Source organism: Phalacrocorax carbo, chromosome 14 (assembly GCF_963921805.1).
Source record: "Phalacrocorax carbo chromosome 14, bPhaCar2.1, whole genome shotgun sequence".
In the NCBI taxonomy this organism is placed as follows: domain Eukaryota; kingdom Metazoa; phylum Chordata; class Aves; order Suliformes; family Phalacrocoracidae; genus Phalacrocorax; species Phalacrocorax carbo.
This window is the reverse complement of record NC_087526.1, coordinates 10,858,105-10,880,306: the sequence shown is the minus strand read 5'-3', so window position 1 is coordinate 10,880,306 and position 22,202 is coordinate 10,858,105. Positions and strand designations below refer to the sequence as shown.

At 41.2% G+C, this 22,202-nt stretch overlaps 1 protein-coding gene across 4 annotated transcripts in view; it reads left to right on the top strand.

Moving 5' to 3' along the window:
- The window catches only part of EYA2 (EYA transcriptional coactivator and phosphatase 2), a 104,239-nt gene that overhangs the window by 46,103 nt on the left and 35,934 nt on the right, over positions 1–22,202 (top strand). For all 4 annotated transcript variants that reach the window (XM_064465692.1, XM_064465693.1, XM_064465691.1 and 1 more), the window contains exons 3-5: positions 2,960–3,008; positions 3,629–3,771; positions 7,348–7,464. In XM_064465692.1, coding sequence (XP_064321762.1) covers positions 2,960–3,008; positions 3,629–3,771; positions 7,348–7,464 — 309 coding nt within the window. The remainder of the gene's footprint in view (positions 1–2,959; positions 3,009–3,628; positions 3,772–7,347; positions 7,465–22,202) is intronic.

The following is a 22,202-nucleotide window of genomic DNA, read 5'->3' as shown; positions in this document are numbered from 1 at the left end:
GATCCTGTTATTGACTAGGACTGTATAGGTTGCAGGGTCCCTCCCCTGGCACGCTCTTGCTGAGCTGTTCTTTGCAAACGGGTCAGTGCTCAGAGCACATAGTGTCTGCAAGGGAACCTGGAAGAGGACACGAGGGGGTTGTAGCTGTGATATTTGCCTTCCTGCGGTGTTTTGGGTGTTTACTCAGCCAGAGGTAGAGCTCTGGCAGAACTGGGGGACAGCTTAGGAGAGGTGGGATTGGAAAGGGCACGAGGCTTGATTCTGTTGTGGAGGAGGGTGCAATGAGAGGGATGTGGCACAGAAAAGCACTTTGGAGGAGGAAGAGCAGAGAGTGGGTGATGAAAGTGTTTTTGATCACAGTGGCTGTATTTGGGCGAGTGTGTTGTTTCTTCTTCATACCCAGAGAGGAGAGGAAGGGGGTGGAACAGATATCCAGCATGGTGCTAGGAAAGACATTAGAGTCCAGTGCATAGGCTTGTGGACTGATGATTCTTGGGGTCTGTTGCTGCACCCAAGCTGGGTTTTTCTCTTAATAACAATAATAATGATAAACAGCAGTGTCAATGCAGTCGTGGCCAGCTCACTCTGAAACCTGTTCCCCCCAGTCATCAGTGCCTTTATTACCAGAGCCACCACTAAAGCAACAGTGCTGCAGTAACACCGCTCTGATACTGCATGTGAAACAGTTGGGAGACTCTTAAAGGTATGCATGGGGCAAGAAAGCTGTCGCAGTCGGTTTGCAGGCACTGGGCTGGGTGACAGGTTGCTGGGGAGAGAGCTGAGAGGCTCGGGAACGTGGCAGAAAAAAGGCTGTTTGCTTTCAGGTGCAGAAAAGAGTTCAGTAAGTACCTAAGCACAAACACCTTTATCTTGACATTTTTTTATCTAGTCTAACCTAATGCGTAGTTCTTGTTAAAGAACTGCAAGAGAAAAGAGAAAGGGGTGCATGGATATGACATAATTTTTTTTTTATTTTGAATGAAGTTAACTCTGAAGATTTCTGAGTTTGTGGAAAAAAGGGCTGCCTCTTTGAAGAAAGTGTGCATTTTAGATGTTTCCATCTTTTATCAAATGTTACTGTTTCCTAGGAAATTCCCTCAGTCTTATTAAGCTCAGTATTATGTTTCCTAGGAAATTTAGAATTTCAGTATTATTGTTGTATACAGTAAACATACAAATTAACATTCTTTAAAAAAACCCCTTGTAATTAATATTTTCAGTATTATTGTTACATATAGTGGATATTATACTAATCAACATTCTAAAAAAAGAATAATGTCTAGTAATTAATATTTTTAGTTAGAACTCATGCACCTGCATTAGGGTTTTTCCATAAACAAGTGAACAAATATAAGAATGCATTTTTAAAACAAAATTTAGTCTGAAAAGTCATCAGCTTAAATGTCTATTTAAGAATAGTTTGGTGTAATCTCCACGATATAATGTAAAATGATGAAGCCAGGTAAATTGTGAAAGGGCTGTGCAGAAATGAATAATTTCAAAAGGGAGTTAAATCGGGAAGAACGAATATTTCATATGTGAGCACATCAAATCTTTTTGGATGTTCTTTCCATGTTTATGGCATAACAAGTTACTTAAACCTACAGGACTATTTGCAAATATTTAGACTTTATATGTACCTGCATATTTCATTAAATAAAATGTGCTTTAAATGTTTAATTCACCAATTTACAAACAGCTGAACAAATAAAGTAGTGCTGTTTTGGACAACTTCATACTGAAGATAATCCTTCTACAGCATTGCAGGTACGTCCCTGTCGCTGCATGGGACAGCACTGCAGATGTTTCCTGCCTGGCTGTAGCTACGTGCAGGCATTGGGGGCACTGCAGGAAACTCCCTTTGCATCCAGCATGTGCACCTGCAGTTGAGAGATCATCATCTGCATGAGATTGAGTGATATTTCCTATCTGGTGTAACAGACTACACTATAGATGCCAGCAGCCCATGTCAAGGATGGTGGTGCTGCCTTCAGCAGACAACATGATGCTTGATGTTCTGTGTGGAGAAGCTGTGTGCAATTAGTCTGGTGTGTTCATTGACGCAGCCAGCAGATAGAGCCTGAATCTGTTGTACGTAATGTCATTATTGATGATTATGAGGGTGTTTTGGCATTTACAGTGCTGTAATAACACCTAACATCTCCAGCCAGAAACCGAGAAGCAAAATTTAGATGGCATTATGGAGGCAACCTGCATAATACTCATGGTGGCATTTAGGTATAATGTTTTCAGTGCAACTTGCAGGTTTTAATTTAGATTTTTTAAAATTTTAGTTAATTAAACCTAAATTGATCTCTAAATAAAGATGGTGGTACATTTTTCTTTGGTAGTGTTGCAGGACACAGCTGCAACATTGGGAGGCATCCTGCACATGTAACCTGAGTGATACATTTTCTACTGGTTTAATATTTTGATTGCCGGCAGGTCAGTAAGGTAGGTTATAGTTAACTCAAAAAATTCAAGAGTAAGGAGATTTACAGTGTTCTATTTGTAATATTTGTTTTGATTTGATGTATTTTAATGAACATTAAAGAAAGTGAGTCATGGTCTAGTAGAGTACCAAAAAAGCAAAAGGGCAAAAAGTGCACTAGTGAGCTTAAATCACTTCCATAATCACAGTAGTTGCTTTTATAGCCTTTAGCATATGAGTCATCCCACCAAAGCCCAGCTTCATGATTGATATCAGTCCCATGAGAAGAAGAAACTGGTAGTTCAATCAATCAGTATCACCCTCAGTTAAAACACTAAATCTATATTAATTTGTTGTTAAGTGGAGAATAACTTTCTCATCTACTTCAGTTTTTGGAGATTTACTAAAAACAAAGTCTTCTAATTGTTTATATTTTTCTCAAACCAGCAGCGGTAAAAACAGTGGATTTGGCTTGGCCATAGAATGGAAAATGATCAAAATCTAAGACCCTTTAATTTTGTTTTCCAGGCAGCAGCAAAGCAGCACCACAGTGTCCTCTCCATCTGTACTCCACAAAGTGAGTGCTCACGCCAAGTGCTATAATGTAAAAACCGTGTTTTGCTGAACAGCCATTTTGTGCAGACTTCTATCACCTTAAAAAGCATTCGCCTTAAGCCCATCCACCTGTTCCCCTGTGCATCTCTGGCCCAATGAAGTAACTGGTTCTTAACCTTGTTAGATATGGAGTGAAAGAAGGTTTGAGGTACTGTGCACTGTACTTTCATACCCCTGGGAATCCAATCCTTATCATTTGAATATTGTTTTGTTCATGAGTGACCACAGAGGAATATGTTGAAATGTCAGGGGTTTCCCATTACACTCACTTGTTTGGCAAACGCAAAATGAAACATCAAAAATCAGAGTGTTGATTTTATTTTATTTTTTAAACTGGCACAAATTTTGTATAGTCTTAAAGTCCCCATGCATTTAGGTAGCTTAATCTTATTAGCTCATAACAGGAGCCATATACTGAAACACGCTTTTGCCTCAGTCTAGTCAATTCTGACTTCCCCAAATATTCCCCATCATACTTTGGATATTGTTTTATCAAAATGTCTAGAAATGTTCTACATGTGCTCAGGAAGATCATGTACAGTAACTATTGTCTTAGACCTTCTGTTTTCTTGTTCTGAATAGACATTATCCCCATATAGTGACAGTCCCGCCTTTCCCAGCAATGGCAACATATGGGCAGACTCAGTACAGCGCGGGAATCCAGCAGGCTGCTGCATACACTGCCTATCCTCCTCCAGGGCAGCCCTATGGCATACCCTCCTACAGTGAGTACTCGACATCATGTTATCTTCGAGGACATCTTCCACTTGCTCCTAGAAAAGTATATTTGAAGTCTTAAGCTTTCAAATGAAAGGCTGTTTCTGTCTGGCAATGTTCTCTTCTTAGGCTTTGAGGAAAATCTGACTTTGTTAAAACTGTTAGGATTACTTTGAACTGTCTATCAGCTGTTGATATCCTGGGTTATGATCTTACAAACTAGGTACGTTTGGAGCCAGTCAGTAGTAGGATATGAGGCAGCATGAGAAACTGATTCAGTAGGATGTGCCACTTAGGAGTGGTAGCTGGTGAGTGTTCCCATGACTCGCTGCCAAGACAAAGTCTTTTGCAGTAAATATGATATTTAGGTAAACTACAGTTTGCCTTCCTTGATTCTTCCTGGGATTTCAATGATAGCAGCTACTTTAAGAAAACTTTTTTGTGTATTATTACAGAAGAACCAAGACACAGAGCAGAATAAGGTATGGGTGAAAGGATACAGAGTACAACAACCCTATGCAACACTACAGGCCTTGGGGAAGAGTGGCTGGAAAGCTGCCTGATGGAGAAGGACCTGGGGGCGCTGGCTGACAGCTGGCTGAACATGAGTCAGCAGTGTGCCCGGGTGGCCAAGAAGGCCAACAGCATCCTGGCTTGTATCAGGAATAGTGTGGCAAGCAGGAGCAGGGCAGGGATGGTGCCCCTGTACTCGGCACTGGTGAGGCCACACCTTGGATACTGTGTTCAGTTTTGGGCCCCTCAGGACAAGGAGGACGTTGAGGTGCTGGAGCGTGTCCAGAGAAGGGCAACGGAGCTGGTGAAGGGTCTGGAGAATAAGTCTGATGGGGAGCGGCTGAGGGAGCTGGGGGTGTGTTTAGCCTGGAGGAGGCTGGGGGGAGACCTTATCACTCCTTACAACTACCTGAAAGTGAGGTGGGTGTTGGTCTCTTCTCCCAAGTTACTAGTGATAGAAACTAGAGGAAACAGCTTCCGGCTACATCAGGACAGGTTTAGACTGGCTATTAGGAAAAATTTCATTACTGAAAGAGTGGTCAGGTACTGGAACAGGCTACCCAAAGAGGTGGTAGAGTCGCCATGCCTGGAGATATTTAAAAGACGTGTAGACGCGGCACTTCAGGGCATGGTTTAGGAGACATGGTAGTGTTGGGTTGATAAGGTTGGACTTGATGATCCTTAGAGGTCTTTTACAACCTTAATGATTCTGTGATTCTATTCTATGATTCTATGCAAATGGACGGTGGTTAGCTGTAGGTGCAGTAAACTTTTCTAACCCCAGTCAGCTTTGTCCCCTGCTTCCCTGCACAGCCTTGACAGCAGCTGTGGGGAGATGCTGGACAGGAGCAACTGGGGGATTCAGGCGGGGAGCTAATTAAACCAGCACCCCTGATGGGGAATGCCTGGTAAACCAAGTATTAAGAGTGTTCTCAAGCTCTGCACGGAAATACTGAGCTCTTGAGGGAGCTAGGAAGTTCTTTCCACTCCTAAAGACCAAAGAGATACTGCTTTTGCATAGGTACAGCTCTTTAACATAAAACTTTGGGCACCTTACTCCCAGCTGATCCTGTGAGTGCCAAGTCTTGCAGCATTAAAATGGCTTCACAGTTCTGTTTCTGCTCCTGGTTTCTCTTGTGCTCTTAAACACCTTTGCTTGGCAAATACAGTATCGCCTCCCAGCAAGAAGCTTTTGTACAGCCATTGACAAGGCTTTTACTGAAGGGAAATTCAGTGCAATGGTCTGGAAGGCCAGGGAAATGGGCTTGGCAGAGCTGGAGCTCTACCAGGACGATGAGAGGAATGTTTTGAGACTCTTCCTGGAGCTACTTGTGTGTTTGCATCAGCTGGCTGATTTCCAAGGCAAACTCTGAACAGTTGTCCTGTAAGAGCAGGTGAAAGTTGAGCCATTTGCTACTGCCTAGAGTCTTTAGGGCATACATGTGTCAGGCCCATATGCTGCTTATAAATCCTGAGGATGACCTCTTAGCATCCTTGAACAGTGATTTCCCTCCCCCAGCCTATATACCCTCTCTATGATACTCCACACAGCATATGAAAATCTACACCTGGCTGACAACCAACAATGAAGCAGTATTGTTTTTAGGCACAAAAATAAAACTAGGCCAGTTTCTAGACAAAACAAAACATTGTGTGGAAATTAATTTGGTGCTAAGTTATATCACTGTCTTAGAACAATTTTTAGACTTCCAAAAAGGCCCATTTGCTGAAGATTAATTGTAGCTGGGGTAGGTTGAGTGCTTGCATGCGGAGTGCTGATGTAATTGAAAAGCATGGGATGTTATGAAAAGCGGCTTCTCTGCACACACTCACAAATCCCTCACTTCCCCAGCAGTAATGGAGCCGGACGCTTGCACCAACACATGTTCGTTCACTGTCCAAATAAACTCCCTGCATTTCACAGTGCAGCATTGTCATCTTGTTGCTAGCTTGTGGTCGAATTGCATTACAGCTATTCTCACCTAAAGCTAAAAGAAGTGGTTTTTATTAGGGAAAACATTATCTGGGAGAACTTATTCCCAATGTGAGCAAATGCAGACTTGTTGCTTTTAAGAGTCATTAAGCAAGAAAACGGCATGTTTGGTGAAAAGCACATGAATTTGACTTGTCTTTTGGCAAGTTTGCCTACAAGTGCGCAAAAATGACAACAGCCTGGGAAGTGTACAAATCCAAGGCCAGAACATCAACAGGGTCTTTGTTTAGTCCCAACACTTGGGGTGTGTCCAATGGCTATTTTTTGTTTTGTGCAAATAGGCATGCAAAGGAGGGAAGGATCATGCCCAAAGGGTTTGCAATAAGAGGCACCTTTCAGCTGTTTATTTTAATAATACAGCTGTACAATCTCAGCAGCATCTCAGAATAAAATATCAACCCCTTTCACTACCAGCAAAGGTTTCATCTTGCAATGTTTAATTCAGCTATTGCTGTTCCTCCTGTAAATTGTCAGTTTAATTGCCTGATTTTAGTAATGAAAAGATTTTTGTAGCTTCAGGGCTTACTATTGTTCCTGAACTGTATGATACATCTAACTGAATAGATGATAACTCTCCTGTATGAGTTGCCAATAAATATTTTGCTACCAAAGCTGAAAATATAATGCAAGTGAAAGATAACTCTGTTGAGAACAGAAGTCTTGAGGTTATTTTACTGAAGATCCTGTTGCTTTGTTAATCATTGCTTGTATCTGATAACCGTTCAGAAAGTTCATGAGTCAATGAGTTTGTTTAGTTCTAAAACAAAACTATTTGTTCAGAAATTGTTTTTGAAAACACTATTATTCATGGTTGTTTCCTTATCTTAGCAAAAGTCCATTTGGGTGTGGATACAGGATGTAGCTGAATAAAAGATTATTTGTGATGAAGTTACTTGACTTTATTATTTAAGAGACCTGTTTGGGTAATGCAGATAATAAAAACCAAAAGTGTAGGAAAAAAAGAGTTTATTAGGTTAAAATCTAGCTGAAAAATTGTTAATTCCTAAACATGCCTTTTTACACCTTTGTATGACAAACACTCATGTTGTGCTCTTGGTTCCTACGACATGCCCCAAAGGCATCAAAACAGAGGACAGCCTGAGCCATTCGCCAGGACAGAGTGGGTTTCTGAGCTATGGATCCAGCTTCAGTACCCCAACTGCCGGACAAGCACCGTACACATACCAGATGCATGGTGAGTACAGCTTGGTGTCTTGCAGGATGTGCTGTGAGAAGGCAGAATCCCGTAGCCTCATAGTAGACCAGTTCTTCTTTTGCAGTTACAGTGAAAAGCTTAGGTATTGGCAGTCAGGATAGGGAAGGAGGTAAGTCTTCATAGATCTGTTTTGCTCATCAAGGAATTAATTTCTGGCAGAGGTGCTGGACTTGGCACTAGTATACCCTAGCAAAGCTTCACATTTGATCAATATAAGCTGTGCCTTTCTGCAGAAACTGTGGTTTGGGTTGGTTTTTTTAAATTAATTTTGTGACTGCATACCTGTGATTGTTGTGTTAGAGTGAATTCCTAGATTCTGAGTGGAGACAAAACAAAGGTGGTTTTACACTTCATGCAAACAGTAATGTTAGTATTATGCTTCTGCCCTATGCTGTCCTGAACAACTGCTATGTGATTAAACAGCTGTATATTCTCTCCACTAATTTTTTTTAAAGCCGATACCTTGATACTAAAAAAAATATGTTTTTATTGTTAAGAAATAACTAATACCTGCTAAGGTACATCTGCTTGTTTTAACTCCCAAAGTACCAACATCATTAATTACCTACAGACTACTGAGGTAAGGTTCAGAAGAGCAGAACTGAAAGCAGCTGTTTTCCTTAAGGTTACTAAGCTAAGATTTAGAAAGTTTAGAATAGCTGTTTTATTGTTGTCATAATAATAATTGATTATAAAATAGTCAGCTGGATTCCTTTAAGGCTTCAAAGACACAGCCTTGTGCTTGTAGCTTTATAACACTTTGTTTTGCTGTACAACCAGGAAGGCCAAAATACACTTTTATTTCTAAAAATAAAACTTAAACTTCTTTTCTGGTCATTCCATTGGAGAAGCTGTAGGAAATACCAGCACTCAGAAGATTTAATGTTCACTTGCCAACCCAAGAAAGTCATGAAGGGGTTTAAATCTGAAATGCCAAGAAGTGTAAAGTAAATTAAAATGGTGGAATTTAATTTGTGATTCCCTTTAGCCCACTTCTAGCATGGTATTTGATTTCCATGAACATTTTGGTGCTGTTGCTCAGAAACATGAACTGCATATGGCAGCCAGCTTTTCATTATTTGGCTGGTATTCCATGTGCTTTTTCCTCCAGTGTGTAGTGTTCCTGATCTTTGTGAATTATGTTGGGTTTTAAATTATTTATATTTTCCTAGGATGAATTGGAGGAAGAGTACTAAAATTTGGATGTACTCTCTGTAATGTGAATTTAAAAACACCTGTCCAGGCAATCCTGCAAAGAATTATGATAGTCTCTAATGAAACAGTAGCACATGAGGGGAACCATAGCATAACCACTTCAGCTTTATCAATCATTTTACATATGAGAAGAATAATGAGAATATTCTGACCGTATAAATGTCATTGCATCTCTGTGCCTCTGCCTTGAGTCCCCTGGGAGTCCCGTTTCATTCCTGACTTGTAGGCCTCATATTCTGAGTCCACTGTGATCTTTATATTGAACTTGACTAGTAAAAACTAAAGATTAGATTTTATGTTCTACTAAACCTCAGCACACCTGCATTTGAAAGTGCCATGCATTAAGCATGAATTGCCATGAGTGCATGAACTGAGCCAAGTGTTACATTTCCAGAAGATCAAAATGCAAATATTCTTGCTGTTTCTTAGCAAATATCTTCATTACTGTCAAAGATGTGACAGTAGCACAAATTAATGTACCTCAAGTAGTTTAAAATTGCCCAGTTCAGGTGCTGGTGAATGGGAAGAGTCAGGAAGCCCATCAGCCATGCAGTCTGAACATGCTGTGCCCTTTCCTGCTGTAGCTGTATGTATCCAGACTCACTAGTTCAAAAGCAGCTCAGGTACAACTGCAACAGCTCCGCCAGCAGCAGTGCTAGTCCACCTGTACCACATGCAGGTGAGCTGTCTGAGAGGCTGCTTCACTGGAGGAAAAAAGTCACTCTGAGGGGAGTGACAGCAAATGCACACTGGGAAAAAGCTCTCCCTTGGTTTTGTCCTTCACTCAGAGATTTTCCAAGGGCTGGAAAACCAAAGAGGAATTGCATGGCTTCCCTAAGTTCTTGTAGAAGGCATGGAAGGGGAGAGAGACTGTCTCTGACTTTGCTTTTTTGATATTGTTGGGGCTCTTTTTGAAAACCTCTAGGTAAAATGCCCTTTTGTGTCATTACACTTAGCTGTCTCCCTTGCAAAACTCTCAATTCCTCTCAACCCTGAATGTGAAACGTGGACAGATCCATCCACTTTGATTTTAAGTCTGAGAGCAAATAAAATCCTAAACAGTTACAAAAACTGGGAAACAAGGTAAAACCCATTTTATTCTAGAAATTATTTAAGATAGCTGAGGACTGAGAGGTGACCCTCTCCTGAGACTTCATGTGCTAGTTTTGGTAGAGCACATATCTCTAACACTAAGGTATTTTTTGTGGCTTGAATCCTTTATGGGACACGCTGGAGACACCTGGGTTGTGTGTGGAACCAAAAAAAGAAAAACCAATAAAATGTAGCCTATGTTTTGGGTTTGTTTTATTTTTTGTCACCTTAACTCCTACAAGCTTGATCTGTCCTACTCCTAACGGGAGTCAGTTTTTGCCTCTGTTTTGCTCCTTGGCATACTGATCTTGTCTTGAGATTGTGTTGCACTGTCAACAGTGAAAGTCCTCTCTTTTTAGTAAAACTATGGCTTGCAGTTACCAGCATTTGTAGGTGCTAGAGTGTCAAAGCTTTATCGATAGGCTGAAGTGCCAGATCTGTGGTCTCCCAGAGCAATAGCAGCCATGCTGCCTCCTGACTAACTGCTATAAGAATAGATACTCGTGGATGTAACACCACTATTGACAAAGTACTGGGGTTTTCTTATGTTGCCTTGGAAGATCTCTGTATTCCTGTCTAGGTTTCTGTTCTCTTTTGTTTACCCAGAACACAGCTTCCACATGTGCTTTGTGTTAGCTTACAAGAATCTGAGCTGTCTGAGAAGGCAAACCCTTGACTCACTTGGGACTGAAGTTTTTAAGATGCCCCTTTGTTCAATCAAGAGGTTTAGACCAGCAAATTTTGTGCCTCAGCATTTGAAAATGTTACACTTGCAAATAATAGTGGCACAACCATGTCTTGTACCAAAAAGGCTGGGAGGAACTTCATGCACATGTGTATGAGCATGCATGTGCCTGAAATGCTTTCAGATAATGTTCCCTAGGGCGATGCTATGGTATTAGGAGAAATCACTTCTTTTCAGATTTTTATGCAAGGAAGGTAATTTTGGCAATCTCACTAAGCCTTTAGCACAAAAGAAAACAGGAAAACAGTTTCTGCAAGTGGCAGGTGCTTACTCCAAGGCAAAGGGAGCAGGAGTAAATGTGTCTTCCTGTTGTAAACAAATATTTCCACCTTTCTTCTCGCTCATGGGAGGAACAGTCTGAAGCTTCCAGACCGTATGGTTTATTTACATTGCTGAGTGCTAGTGAAAGGCTTGAGTGAGAAGCCAGGAGCCTTCCTGTGCTGAGTGCTACCAAGGAATGTGTGCTCAGTGCTTTCCCACGCCACAGTGCTTGGGGGTGGGGACATGATCGCTCAGTCTCCCTAGTGCAAGGAGCAACTCCCTCTGTCACCTGGCTCCAGGACCACTGAGACCTTTGCTAAGTTCACATCAGTCCTTTTGGTCACCCCATTGCTGTCCCAGGCAGGTACTCTGGGTGATGGGCTAAACCAGCTGAAAAGGGCAAATTTTTATTTACATGTTTTTATAAAAATCAAATTTCTGGTGGACTTTTAAGAGCCAAGCTCTTAACTCCTACTTCAAGGACAAAATGTTTATTGCATCATGTTGAAAGAGAGATCTTGAAAAGGGTGATGTGCAGGGGTTCAGCAAATAAAGGAATGTCCGGGAGTGTGTGCTGCTCAGTTTTTTATTTTAAAGTGTGAGGAAGAAATTATTTTCTTAATCTGAGCACTGCAAGTATTGTAAGATGATAATAGTTCAATTACATCAGTGAAAAAATGTTGGTGGTGTTTGCCTCTATTGAGAACCAACTCCCAGAGCAGTGTAGTGGAGTCATCTCCAGGTGGGTGTGGGTGGTCAGACTGTGAATTGAATGAAATCAGATTGTGCAGCCTTTGTGATTCCTTCTCACTGTCCCCTCGTTTATGAGTTATCTGGTCCAGCCAGCAAATAGGCACCCATCATAGGTGTGTTACATCAATCACCAAGGAATAAATGATCTCTTTGGTGACAAATACTTTGTCTCACAGCGCTCTAGGACAAATGTTCTCCTTCATTAAGTGCTAACGTAGTTGGTGCTGGTTTGTTTGCGCTTATACTTTTTTGGTACCAGCGCTAGCTCTGGCTGGGGTACATGTGTCAGGGCGCAGCCTCACCTCCCTGATGGCTGTTGTTAGCAGCATGGTACTTCTAAAGCCAAATTCTGCTGTTTCTTAAGTCTGTTCATTTTCATTACAAACATAGATGGTGCAGGTGTAATGGGGTAGCATTCAGCTTTTCATCTTTAATTCTAGTTATCAGTTGTATCCTGGTTCTTAGAAAGGTTTGACTAGATGATCCCTGAGGTCCCTTCCAACCTGTGATTCTGTGATTCTTGAGTGAGAACACAATCCAGTAAAAAAGCAATAATGAGGATAGAACATTCTTTTGGTCATTAAGAATGTAAAGAAAAAAAAAAACCAAACCTGTTTTACAGCCAGCCAGAAGGGGACATCTATTTTCATGCTTCCCTCGCATGAAAATAAATGTGGAAGGCTTTATTAGCCAAATAGCTAATGCAGTATGTCACACACATATAAAAATATAAAAGATTAGATTGGCAAGTTCTATAGCTCCTAAAAATTACATTAAATTATAGCACAAAGGTATTCTAGATTGAAATAATGATTTTAATTGCCATGTAACAGTGGATACGATAGTATATCATTAGACTTTTAGTAACATTCAAATAGACTGAAATCTGCTGTTCACTTATTTACTCTGAAGAAGTAACATTTTTCTTTCTTTTTTTTTTAACCAGTGCTGTATACAGTGTTGTTTTGTGTCATTATTGTATTTACAAATGTAATTTGTTTCATAATGAAGCGAAGATATTTGAAATATGCATGTGGCCAAGCTGGGGGTGCCACTCATTTTTAGAGTCATGATTTGGAAGAGAAGGCAACAGCTTATGTTAGATATTTGTCTTTAGTGATAAACTTGTAATGTTGGTAAAGAAATGTTCCTTCAAGGTCTATGCCATTTCTTAGTCAATCCTCATATAAGTGTACAATTACAGCGCAAAATCCCCAAACAACATCCTAGGCTAGATATTAGAAGTATATTGTGCTTTTTAGCACACATTTTTCTAAGTTTACATTTGCTGACAATTTAACAGTTCAGTGATTTGCTCAGACTTTTGGTAAAATTATTATTAGGTGGTAGAAATTGAACACAAGACACAAAGATTATATTCAACTTGGGCCCCAAAGAGCTTACTGTCTTAACTGGCAATTGAGGAAACTGCTTGTTGCTGAGTGTGGGGGAGAGATTTTTGGAATACAAGAAACTTGTCATTTAATAAGTGATGTGAAATACAAAGAGAAAACTGCTAGCACATTAGCTACCATAGGAAACGATCAGCTATGCAGAGAGGGCAATACCAGCCAGCTTACAGAGCATTTCCTGCGGTCACATGAGCATGTGTTACCCCTTTATTGCACATCAGGCCATCTCTTCTCAGCTTGTTGTTAATTCCTAGACAATGCCTTGCTCTTCAGTTATGATTGCTAAAATGACAGCTGATATGAAACTATGAAGTTGCACAACATTTAAAACTGTGGCCAAAGACCAGTGCGAATACTGTCGTTGGGCAGGAAAGATTTGACCACTTTTTTTTGCTTTGTTTGTTTTTAATATCCAAATCCATCTACCCACAAAATACTTTTTACATTACAAAGGAAAATTCAGTTATGTAACTGGGATAACTTTCCTTTGCCAAGGAGTTGCAAAGCAGTATTGAGTTCAGTACAGACATAAATTTGGGGCCAAAGACCTACGCAGTGAAATTCTTTGCTACTGCTGAGCATTTGTTTTCTTTGAAGAGTCCATTCTGATCAGCTGTCAAATAATGAATGATTAGAAAGCAGCATTTCTTTTGTGCAATGCTGATTTGAAATGGACTAATTATATATTTTGCTTATATTTGTGGAATGAATTGCTTATGAATTGTTCTCCTGCCCTGAGACCGAAGTGAAGTCTGAATACTTAATCAATTGAAATGTTTTCTTATGCTGGAAACATTTTGGTTCTTGTTAATATCTGGATAATCTATAGAATTTTTTTCCAAGAGGTGCCTGAATTTCTTGCACTTGCGTGCCAGTTTGTGTTACATATTTAATATGAGCCCATAAATATCTATTTGGCATGAACAGTTAGCTCCACATGCTTGAATTTTTCAAAGGAAGTGGCTTGATTCTTTAAGTACTTAGTGATGAAATGTGTAAGAAGGGGAAATTTCAATCTACATTTGAGAAACATGGATCACACTTTGGTGTACAGGTAGTGAATCCATCTGAAGTCCCAGAAAATAAAGGAGAGTGAGAGCATGTTCTCAGCAAACTGTCACTCAAATGCCTTAGATTCATAAAATTAAAACCTCAGTAGAAAACGAGTAGTCTCTTTGAAAAGCTTCTGCTTCACAGCTGGTTTGCATTAGTTGTAGTCTAAAACTGTGGCAGTAAAGCTGTGCTCCACTCCATGGTGAGTTCAGCAGGGAGAGGCCTCTCTTCAGGAGGGGTCAGACCTCACTTTTTACAGTGTAAATACAAGGTTCCTCAGAATAACAGCACAGTCTCCCTTTCAAAGATTTTCAAACACCAGGGGCTGACCATGCTACATTTACTTTGTTTTAAAACTAGCTATCTTACAGGAGAGGGAAGTCAAGGGGAGAGGCAAAGGTGTTGACAGTGACGCACTGTAAGCTACAAGGATCTGTGCTACTGCTACCCAAGGAGAAAGCCCTGCTCTAACTTTTCCCACCTACTGCTTTTTTGAGGTTCCATTCAAAACTCATTCCTTGGTCATTATTAAAAATATGGACTTGGGAAGAGGATATGCTATTTGAAGGAGTAGACACCAGGGTGGATGGTCTTGAAGCTAGGGGACCATATGTGTGTTTGCAAGAGAGAAATGGGCTGACAAATCACCTGTAACTTCTGCTCTGTCCAGGCTCATCAAGCACTTAATGTCTTTGTCAACCCCTGAGGAACACCAAGGTTTGTGGTGAGGCTTAAAGCTTGTGTGAGGACACAGGTTCTCATGGCTGAATAGCACCCATGGAAACTCAGAAGTAATGGCAAAATTATATTAACTGTGGAGATGACGGTGGTACAGCAAGACCAGGAATCTTCTCTGAGACAGAGCATTTACTCTGAAGGTATCTCGCACCTGCTTCAGCTGAGGTGCTCAGGAGGAGGTTTCACCAGAGGGATATGTGGAGGAGGGCTCTGCCCACACCCAGCTGCCAGCTGTGAAAAGCTGGCTTGCATTTCATGAGGCTTTTTTCTTCTGGCTTGTTTCCTACATTCCAGAGTGTCTGTCCAAATCTCTGTGCTCTAGAGCTACAGGTAGTTTTAGAATATAAGACAAGTCATTGGTTCATTGCAGGAAGTGTTGGATAAAATTCAGTGATTGTCCTGTACAAAAGATCAGACTTGATATCTGTAAAGTCTAGCTGGCTGTCTGGGTGTTCACACTGAAACAAAATGTATGAGTGATGGGGTGTTGCTGTTTGTAATCATCACTGCAACTATGAGCCTTGCTCATGGATTAGGATAGATAAAGAGTTAGGAAGAGTCTAAAGGAAGAGTAATAATACTAATCTGCATTAGAAGCAATAACTTGAGCATCTTGGCCTCCTACCCAGTGTCAGAAGTTTTGGAGGAATTGCAGAAAATGAGTATTTCGAAACATTAGTTTTGCAAATATTAGGAAGCACTCCATCAGTGTGAAGAGCAGTGTGGGAGGAAGCTTGAGAGTTTTGTTTGGCAGTCTGTTATCAGGCTGGCAGAGGATGGCATCAGGGAGATGGAAGCAGGCATGACAGCTATGAATGAGAGAGAGGCAATAGTGAAGGGACTGGATAAAGCAAATACAGTCTGTGTGTGGTATGATGAGGAAGTGGGAGCCTACAGAAAAGAAAGGAGTGATGTTTCCCTAATCTGCTGCTTGACTATGTTGGGAACATTTGTGGAGGTCAGATAGAATACTCAGACATGGTTTAATGAGCAAAATCAGCATAGAAGACAGTCACAGAGATGTTGGCATGTCACAGAGACTTCTGTTTGTGGATTTTATTTTCACCACTTTTGTAGGATGTAAAAAAAAAAAAAAGCACAGGGTGGTAACAGCTTGGGAAATGAACTTGGCCTTGATTATTCAGCTTAGAGTGCAGTTGGCACAGAATATGCTAAAATGTTATAGAAGCTTCACTGAATAATTGATTCGGTATACCTAATAATGTTTTCTTGAAAACATCTAGAAGGCAATAGAAGAGCTGGTGTAACATTACATATAAAAATCTACATCAAGAAATATCATACCTGCATAGTCAAGCACATGAAAGTTAGGAAGCATCAGATTCATGATGCTGGTGCAGTGTTGATACTGCTTTCTGTTGTATCTCATTTCCAGGCACTGTATGAGGTAGTGCTGTAGTGCAAAAAATAGAACGCAGTCATGCAGTCAAGGACTGTGATGATGTTTGTGGACAAATAAGGTACGACCCTGCTTTAGTTAGCACAGGCAGTACAACGCAAGAGTTTCTTAACTGCTCTGCTGGCATTGGATAACATTCTTGCATGGGCTTTTTTGTATGTAATTTGGATGCACTTTCTATTTATACTGGCAGGGTTTAAACACTAAAACTTCTGCACTACAATACTGTGACCTCTAGAACTACAAGAATACCTGCACTGTCTGAAGAAGAGTCTGTTGTCAGTTATTAAAGACAAAAAGAGGAGGATATAAACTTGGCTTAGAAAGTCTGTAACTGGCAGATTAATTGAAGCTGACAAGGCAATACCAGGGCAAAGATGACACTGCTTTTGTCCTGTACACTTTTCTCTGAGCATCCACTGTTGGCTACTGTTGTGGATTTTTTCCTGGAGGCGCTGCAGTACTGAAGCAGTGCACAGAGGAGCTGGAAAAGCCTTGGGGCAAATGCCTGGCTCTACAGTGTTCAGTAGAGAGTTACCATCATCCTATGTGATGGGTCAAAGAGTGGACACATGCTACCCGGGTCACTCTTTTCCACTGGTATTTAGTGATTCACCTTGCTCAAGGGGAAGGGAATTGCTAAGTATGTGGCGGTGCCCTCAGGCCACATTTTTATCCCCAGTTGCATGACAGCAGATGTTATAGGGCTAGTTAAATTTTGATGCTGACCTGGGAACTGGAATCTCAGAGCCACTAAACAGCACAGGAGGCGGCAAATCCAGCTTCCCTTTATCATGCCTTGTTATCTGTCAGTGGAGGATTGTGTCCACGATGAAACTGCAGCTGGAGGAATCTTTAATCTTCAGTGTCCATGGAGGCACCCAAATAAAGTCAGTTTTGCTTGTGCTTTCTTCAACAAGGGATTGCACAGAAACATTCTGCATGGCGATTGTAAGGATGTTCATTTTTTGGCCCAAAACATGTCTTTGTGATTTGTTTTTGAAGACAATCCAGTGTGATTTCCTTCCATAGCTGCAGAATCATTTGATAGGAGTGGTTAAAAGGAACACTTTCTCAAAATATAATAAAATTTAATTGCTTTCCCATGGTTCAAATACTGAGAGTAAATACAAACCATCTCAGCACTTTCAACACCATTGTTGAGCTGGATTGAGCTGTACAGGTGACCAGGCTCAAAAGGATGGTAAAAGCCAGGCCCTTAAAACTGTTCTGGTCATCACTTTGTTAAAGCTCTTTGAGGCTCTGTGGGTTGAGTACTCCCAGAAGCAGGCAGCAGGGGAAGAGCTTTGACTTAGAAAAACTGTACTGTAAAATGTGTTTTAAATCACCATTCAAGAGTGCCCTCAAACACCTGGTCGGGCTAGCAGGACTGAATGGGATTGTAGTGGGAGACAAATGGACATATTTTAAATGGCTTGCATATTGGTGAGTATTATCTGCAGGAGGCGTTCATATGCTTCTGGGAGCAATGTCCTTTAATAGACACTGCTGATGTCAAGTGCTTTAACATTGTAGAATTGTGCTTTTCATCTAGTTTATAGCGTGCTCTTCCCTCTACTATCTGAGCCCTTCCAGACAGAAATACAAGACTCTATTTGGGGAAGGGTTCATTATGCCTAATGGCAAACAGTTGAGCAATATGCTGCAAAGTACATATGGGTTGAATTTTTCTTCTCCTTTAACAGGTCAGATAGTCTTGAAATACCTCCACAGCTGACAGCCGTGCAACATTTTATGAGTTTTCTTGCCCAATAAATGCAGGCAGATGTTGTAGGATTTGGAACCTTACAAGGCACTGGAGTATAGCTGGTGGGAGGTAATTTTGATGAGTGCTTAACCTCTCACTAAAAAAGTAGCAGCTTGAAGAAGGCAATATTTACTGCAGGAAACATTAGCTTGTCAGAGAGCTAAAGCGCTGCAAAGAACCTTTCTCAATGACCATGCAAGTCTTCAGCCAGATGTTCTTTGTAGCATAGAGTAATGCACACTCTACTGGGAGTTAGGCTAAGGCCTTTCCTTGCATCACTCAGTCAACATAGTTTCCTGTAGGAAAACAGCTTGCTGATGCAAGAATACACAAGGCATTATATGCAAGCTTGTAAAATGCTGTGCAATTCAGCTAAACCCCATAGGCATTTATTTTATTAGTGCTAAGTGATCAAATAATCCTTTGAGAGAACTCTCCCTGGAACTGCTCTGTGATTCATCTACAAGTTAGAGGAAAAGCTTGCATCTAAGCTTTGTTGTACTATTTCAAGCATATTCAGAAGTGCCCATGGTAGCTGCCCTATGAACACCCTCATCTCAGTCCAGTGTTCCATCTCTTGAGTGTTAATGGACTCAAAATTGCTGCTGGCTACCCAGAGAGCTGTGGTAAGTGCCCTGCTGTCCACCTGTATTGAACCTGGCTATCTCCTCCTCTGTTGAGTATTATTGAATACTGGAAGTGCAAACCATCTGTTCTAAATATAGCAGCTTATTCTCTTCTGAGCGGCAGAGGAGACTTGGAGAACACCTCCCTGATGTGAGGGCCCGTCTGACCTCTCAAATGCAAGGACACAAACTTGATTTTCAAAGCTTGCTATGGTACTGATCTGAGCTATACCACAGACCCATCCTGTCTGTAGTCACAACTCCCTAAGACACCAATGTTGTACTGTATATTCATAAGCTGAAAACTTTTTTTAGCAATGCCAGAGCTTGGTTCTGAAGGTACTGAAAATAGCCATGAATATTCCCTGATTTTCTTTCCTTGCTTTTACCTGGAAAGGAGGGGACGAAATGGAGCCTGTTATTGTAGTGACTGAAAGACGGAAAGGGAGAAACTGAGAGGAAGGAGAAGCTGGCATGAGAGTTTTTGCAGAAGCATAGTCCAGATCACACACCATTGAAGTTGTCATTGACCATGGCATAGATTTTAAAATACTTGAATTTAAAAGGGAATGAGGGGAAAATAGCAAATGAAATCCATCTGTATGAGAACAGGAATATACCATTAATCAGCTCACAAAGAGTTTCTCTTTACATGTTGCCCTTGGACACTCATATAGAGAATGGTCATATCTACTTATCAAGGAAAAGTCGTGGCACTGAATAGGTATGGTATATGCACGCCTCTTATGCGGTGTCTTTTCATGCAAGTGTGTTTGTGATATACATACTTTACATGAACATTTACAGTACCATACATCTGAAGAGCTACCCTTCTCTAGAGTCCAGATTGTTTTATTACCAGCTAAATGTTCTTTAAGCTACCTGTGAATGAGGGCATTGTGACATTTAGCAACTGGTTTGATTGAACACAGATGTGAACCCTATTCCGTATGGAGAAGATCCAAAGGGAGAGATCCTAGGCTTGTTTCTGATTTGCAAGTAGGAGTTTGAATGCAATTACACTGAGTTGCTAAGATTGATGGAAAGAAATCGCTTGCACATATACAGTATTGCAAATGTAAAATCAGCTGCAGTTTGAGATAGTGCACTGTCTTCAGAGGTCAGGAAAAAAAGCCAATATATGTGAAAGCAAAAGTCCTGTGAAAATGGGCAGTATCCACTGAGAAATGGGAGGGGGACAGGCATTTGTGTACATTGCTTACCAAGAGGTTTCCTAGGCATGCCCCATTCCACATAAGCACCGCTTTCTGATGTCATTCCAGTTTATCTCTGAATATTACAAGAAGTGCTATTACCTGAGAAAACATTTGAAAGAAATGTTTACATGGGGAATAGGGCTAAATTGATAATGCCAGTATGCAAGGTCTGTTGATAATTTCCAGTGTTTCTTGAGGGTAAAATCTACTGATGCAAAATTGAAATTGCATGCGGCATAATTCATTTTATCACGGAAATGTTTATTTCTTACCAACAATTTACGGAGGGAAGGCAAACATTTGGGGCCAGTTCTGATGTGTGTTCTGAACTGCTAAATTCTACAAGGCTGCTCACAGAAACTCTAACTTAGTAGGCCTTATTCTCTGCTCATGGAGAGGGTTTTTCCTTGCCTGCAGTGCCTGTGGTGCTTGTTTGTGTTCCTTCCATTGGAACTGATTGTGCATCATTGAAAACGTGGTCTCTCCAGTCTAGCCTGTAAAGTGGAACAGGGACTGAGCTATACTAGTCCCCATGAAACAGCTGTAGTCCCTAAGACAAAGGTTGTTGTTGAAGTGAAATATTTCTGAACCTGAATCTTCAAGAACTTTCTTGATAATAGATTTTTTTTTTCCCCTCACACTTTTTCATCCTAGTTCTGCTGAGAAGAAATGCCAAGCTTTTACAACCTTTGTTTGGTTGTTTCAAGTGTCCTGTAACTATTCTGCTATAACAATACTGAGCTGCCAGGAGATACTGAGCTTAGCAGATCTCAAGGTATAGCATGGGTGGGAGGTGGCAGATGCATTCTCCAAATGCGGTTCTATATGGGCAGAAAGAGTTGTTTGATCTCAATTTAGACAAACTATGCTCAAATGATACTCCTGCTTGGTCAGGATACATGACAGGGGCCTGAATAAGTGAAAAACCTGAGCTGCCACAACCTGTTCCCAGGCCTCTTGAACTTCAGATTATAGGAAATACCAGTCTTAAGTACTTTCACAAGTATTTAAATGTGTAGGTAAAAAAATCAGGAAATTTAGTTTCTGTCTCTGCACCAGAGACCTTCCTTTTGAAAAATCCCCTGGGCAGAGGGAGCAAGACTGCAGCAGCCTGTAGGGACACTTGAACTTGGACCTGGGGTAGCTCAGCTAAAATGGCAAAAATATATTCTACAAAACCACAGTGTAAAATCTGCCACGTAGGATTTAGTCACAATGTACTGTGGGAAGCTATGGAGCACAAGTCATTCCCCATCTTCTCACCTCTACATTTCTACCCTCTCCTCCCTGCTCACGTACCCACCCTGTGTTTGCATGGACATACTTGCTTTGCATAGCTGGTGCAAAGTTCAGAGTAAGTTCATTCAAATTGTGCAGATCTCTCCTTTTTATAATTCTCTCTGATTGTTTGGAAACCAGGAAGCTATGGTGTCATGTGCAGGTAGCACAGCAATAAACATGTTCTCATCACAATTTACACATAAAGCGTGAGTCCCTCGAGGTAACTCATCCCCCTCTTGACAGCTTTAATAAAGGATGATGGATTGTTTCTAAATGACAGTTTAGGAAGATCAAAAATTCCCCCCTGTATTGTTTTGAGCTCTGGTGTACAAGAGCTGTTTTGTGTTCTGTGAAAGTTGTTTTTGCCTGTAAGCGCCGGGGCTCTATTACTCCCCTTCACAGTGGTGAGAAATGCTTAGTTACCACAGGATTATATATTCATCCTGCTGCATATGCGTGACTTTTTGAAAAACTGCAGAAAAGCAAAGCCTAGCGTGGGCAGGAGGTGGGGAAATGCCAATAGCTGAATGCATTGCCATCTTTGGGATGCTGCTCTGGGCAGTCACCTCATATAGACTGTGGGGAGGAGGGGGGATTGGATACTGATCCACCCAGAGTTGCCCCCAAGGGGTGAATGCCAGGAGGAGGCATCACCTGAACCCACCTGTGCTGGCTCAGCTCCACAGCCAGCATATGCAGGGGACTTGGGGAGACCTGGGCCTTCAGGTACCTGACAGTCACCTGCACCACCTTTCCCCCTCTGCCCTTTTCTTTTTATAGACTACATTTGGCAGCAAATTACTTGTGGAGGACAGAGTCCTCCCTCTTGTTTCTTTTTGGTTTGAGATTTCTTTCTCGGTGCACGTGCTCTGTAGCTGCACTTGGCAGAGTGGAGTTTGTTCAGCTGTCCATTCCCTAGCTAATCTGGCGTCTTAAAATAAAAACAAGCAAGTGGATCTTTGGAGAAAGGTTGCCACATGAAGACATGCAGAGAGTCATATGGTTAAAACAGCACTGCTCAAAGTAATTCACATGGTAAGAAACTAGACAAGAAAAAATAAGGTGAGTGCCTGATTAGGGCTCGGTCCAATGGTACATCGAAGTGACAAAATGAAGCCCAGACAAGAGTCCACTGT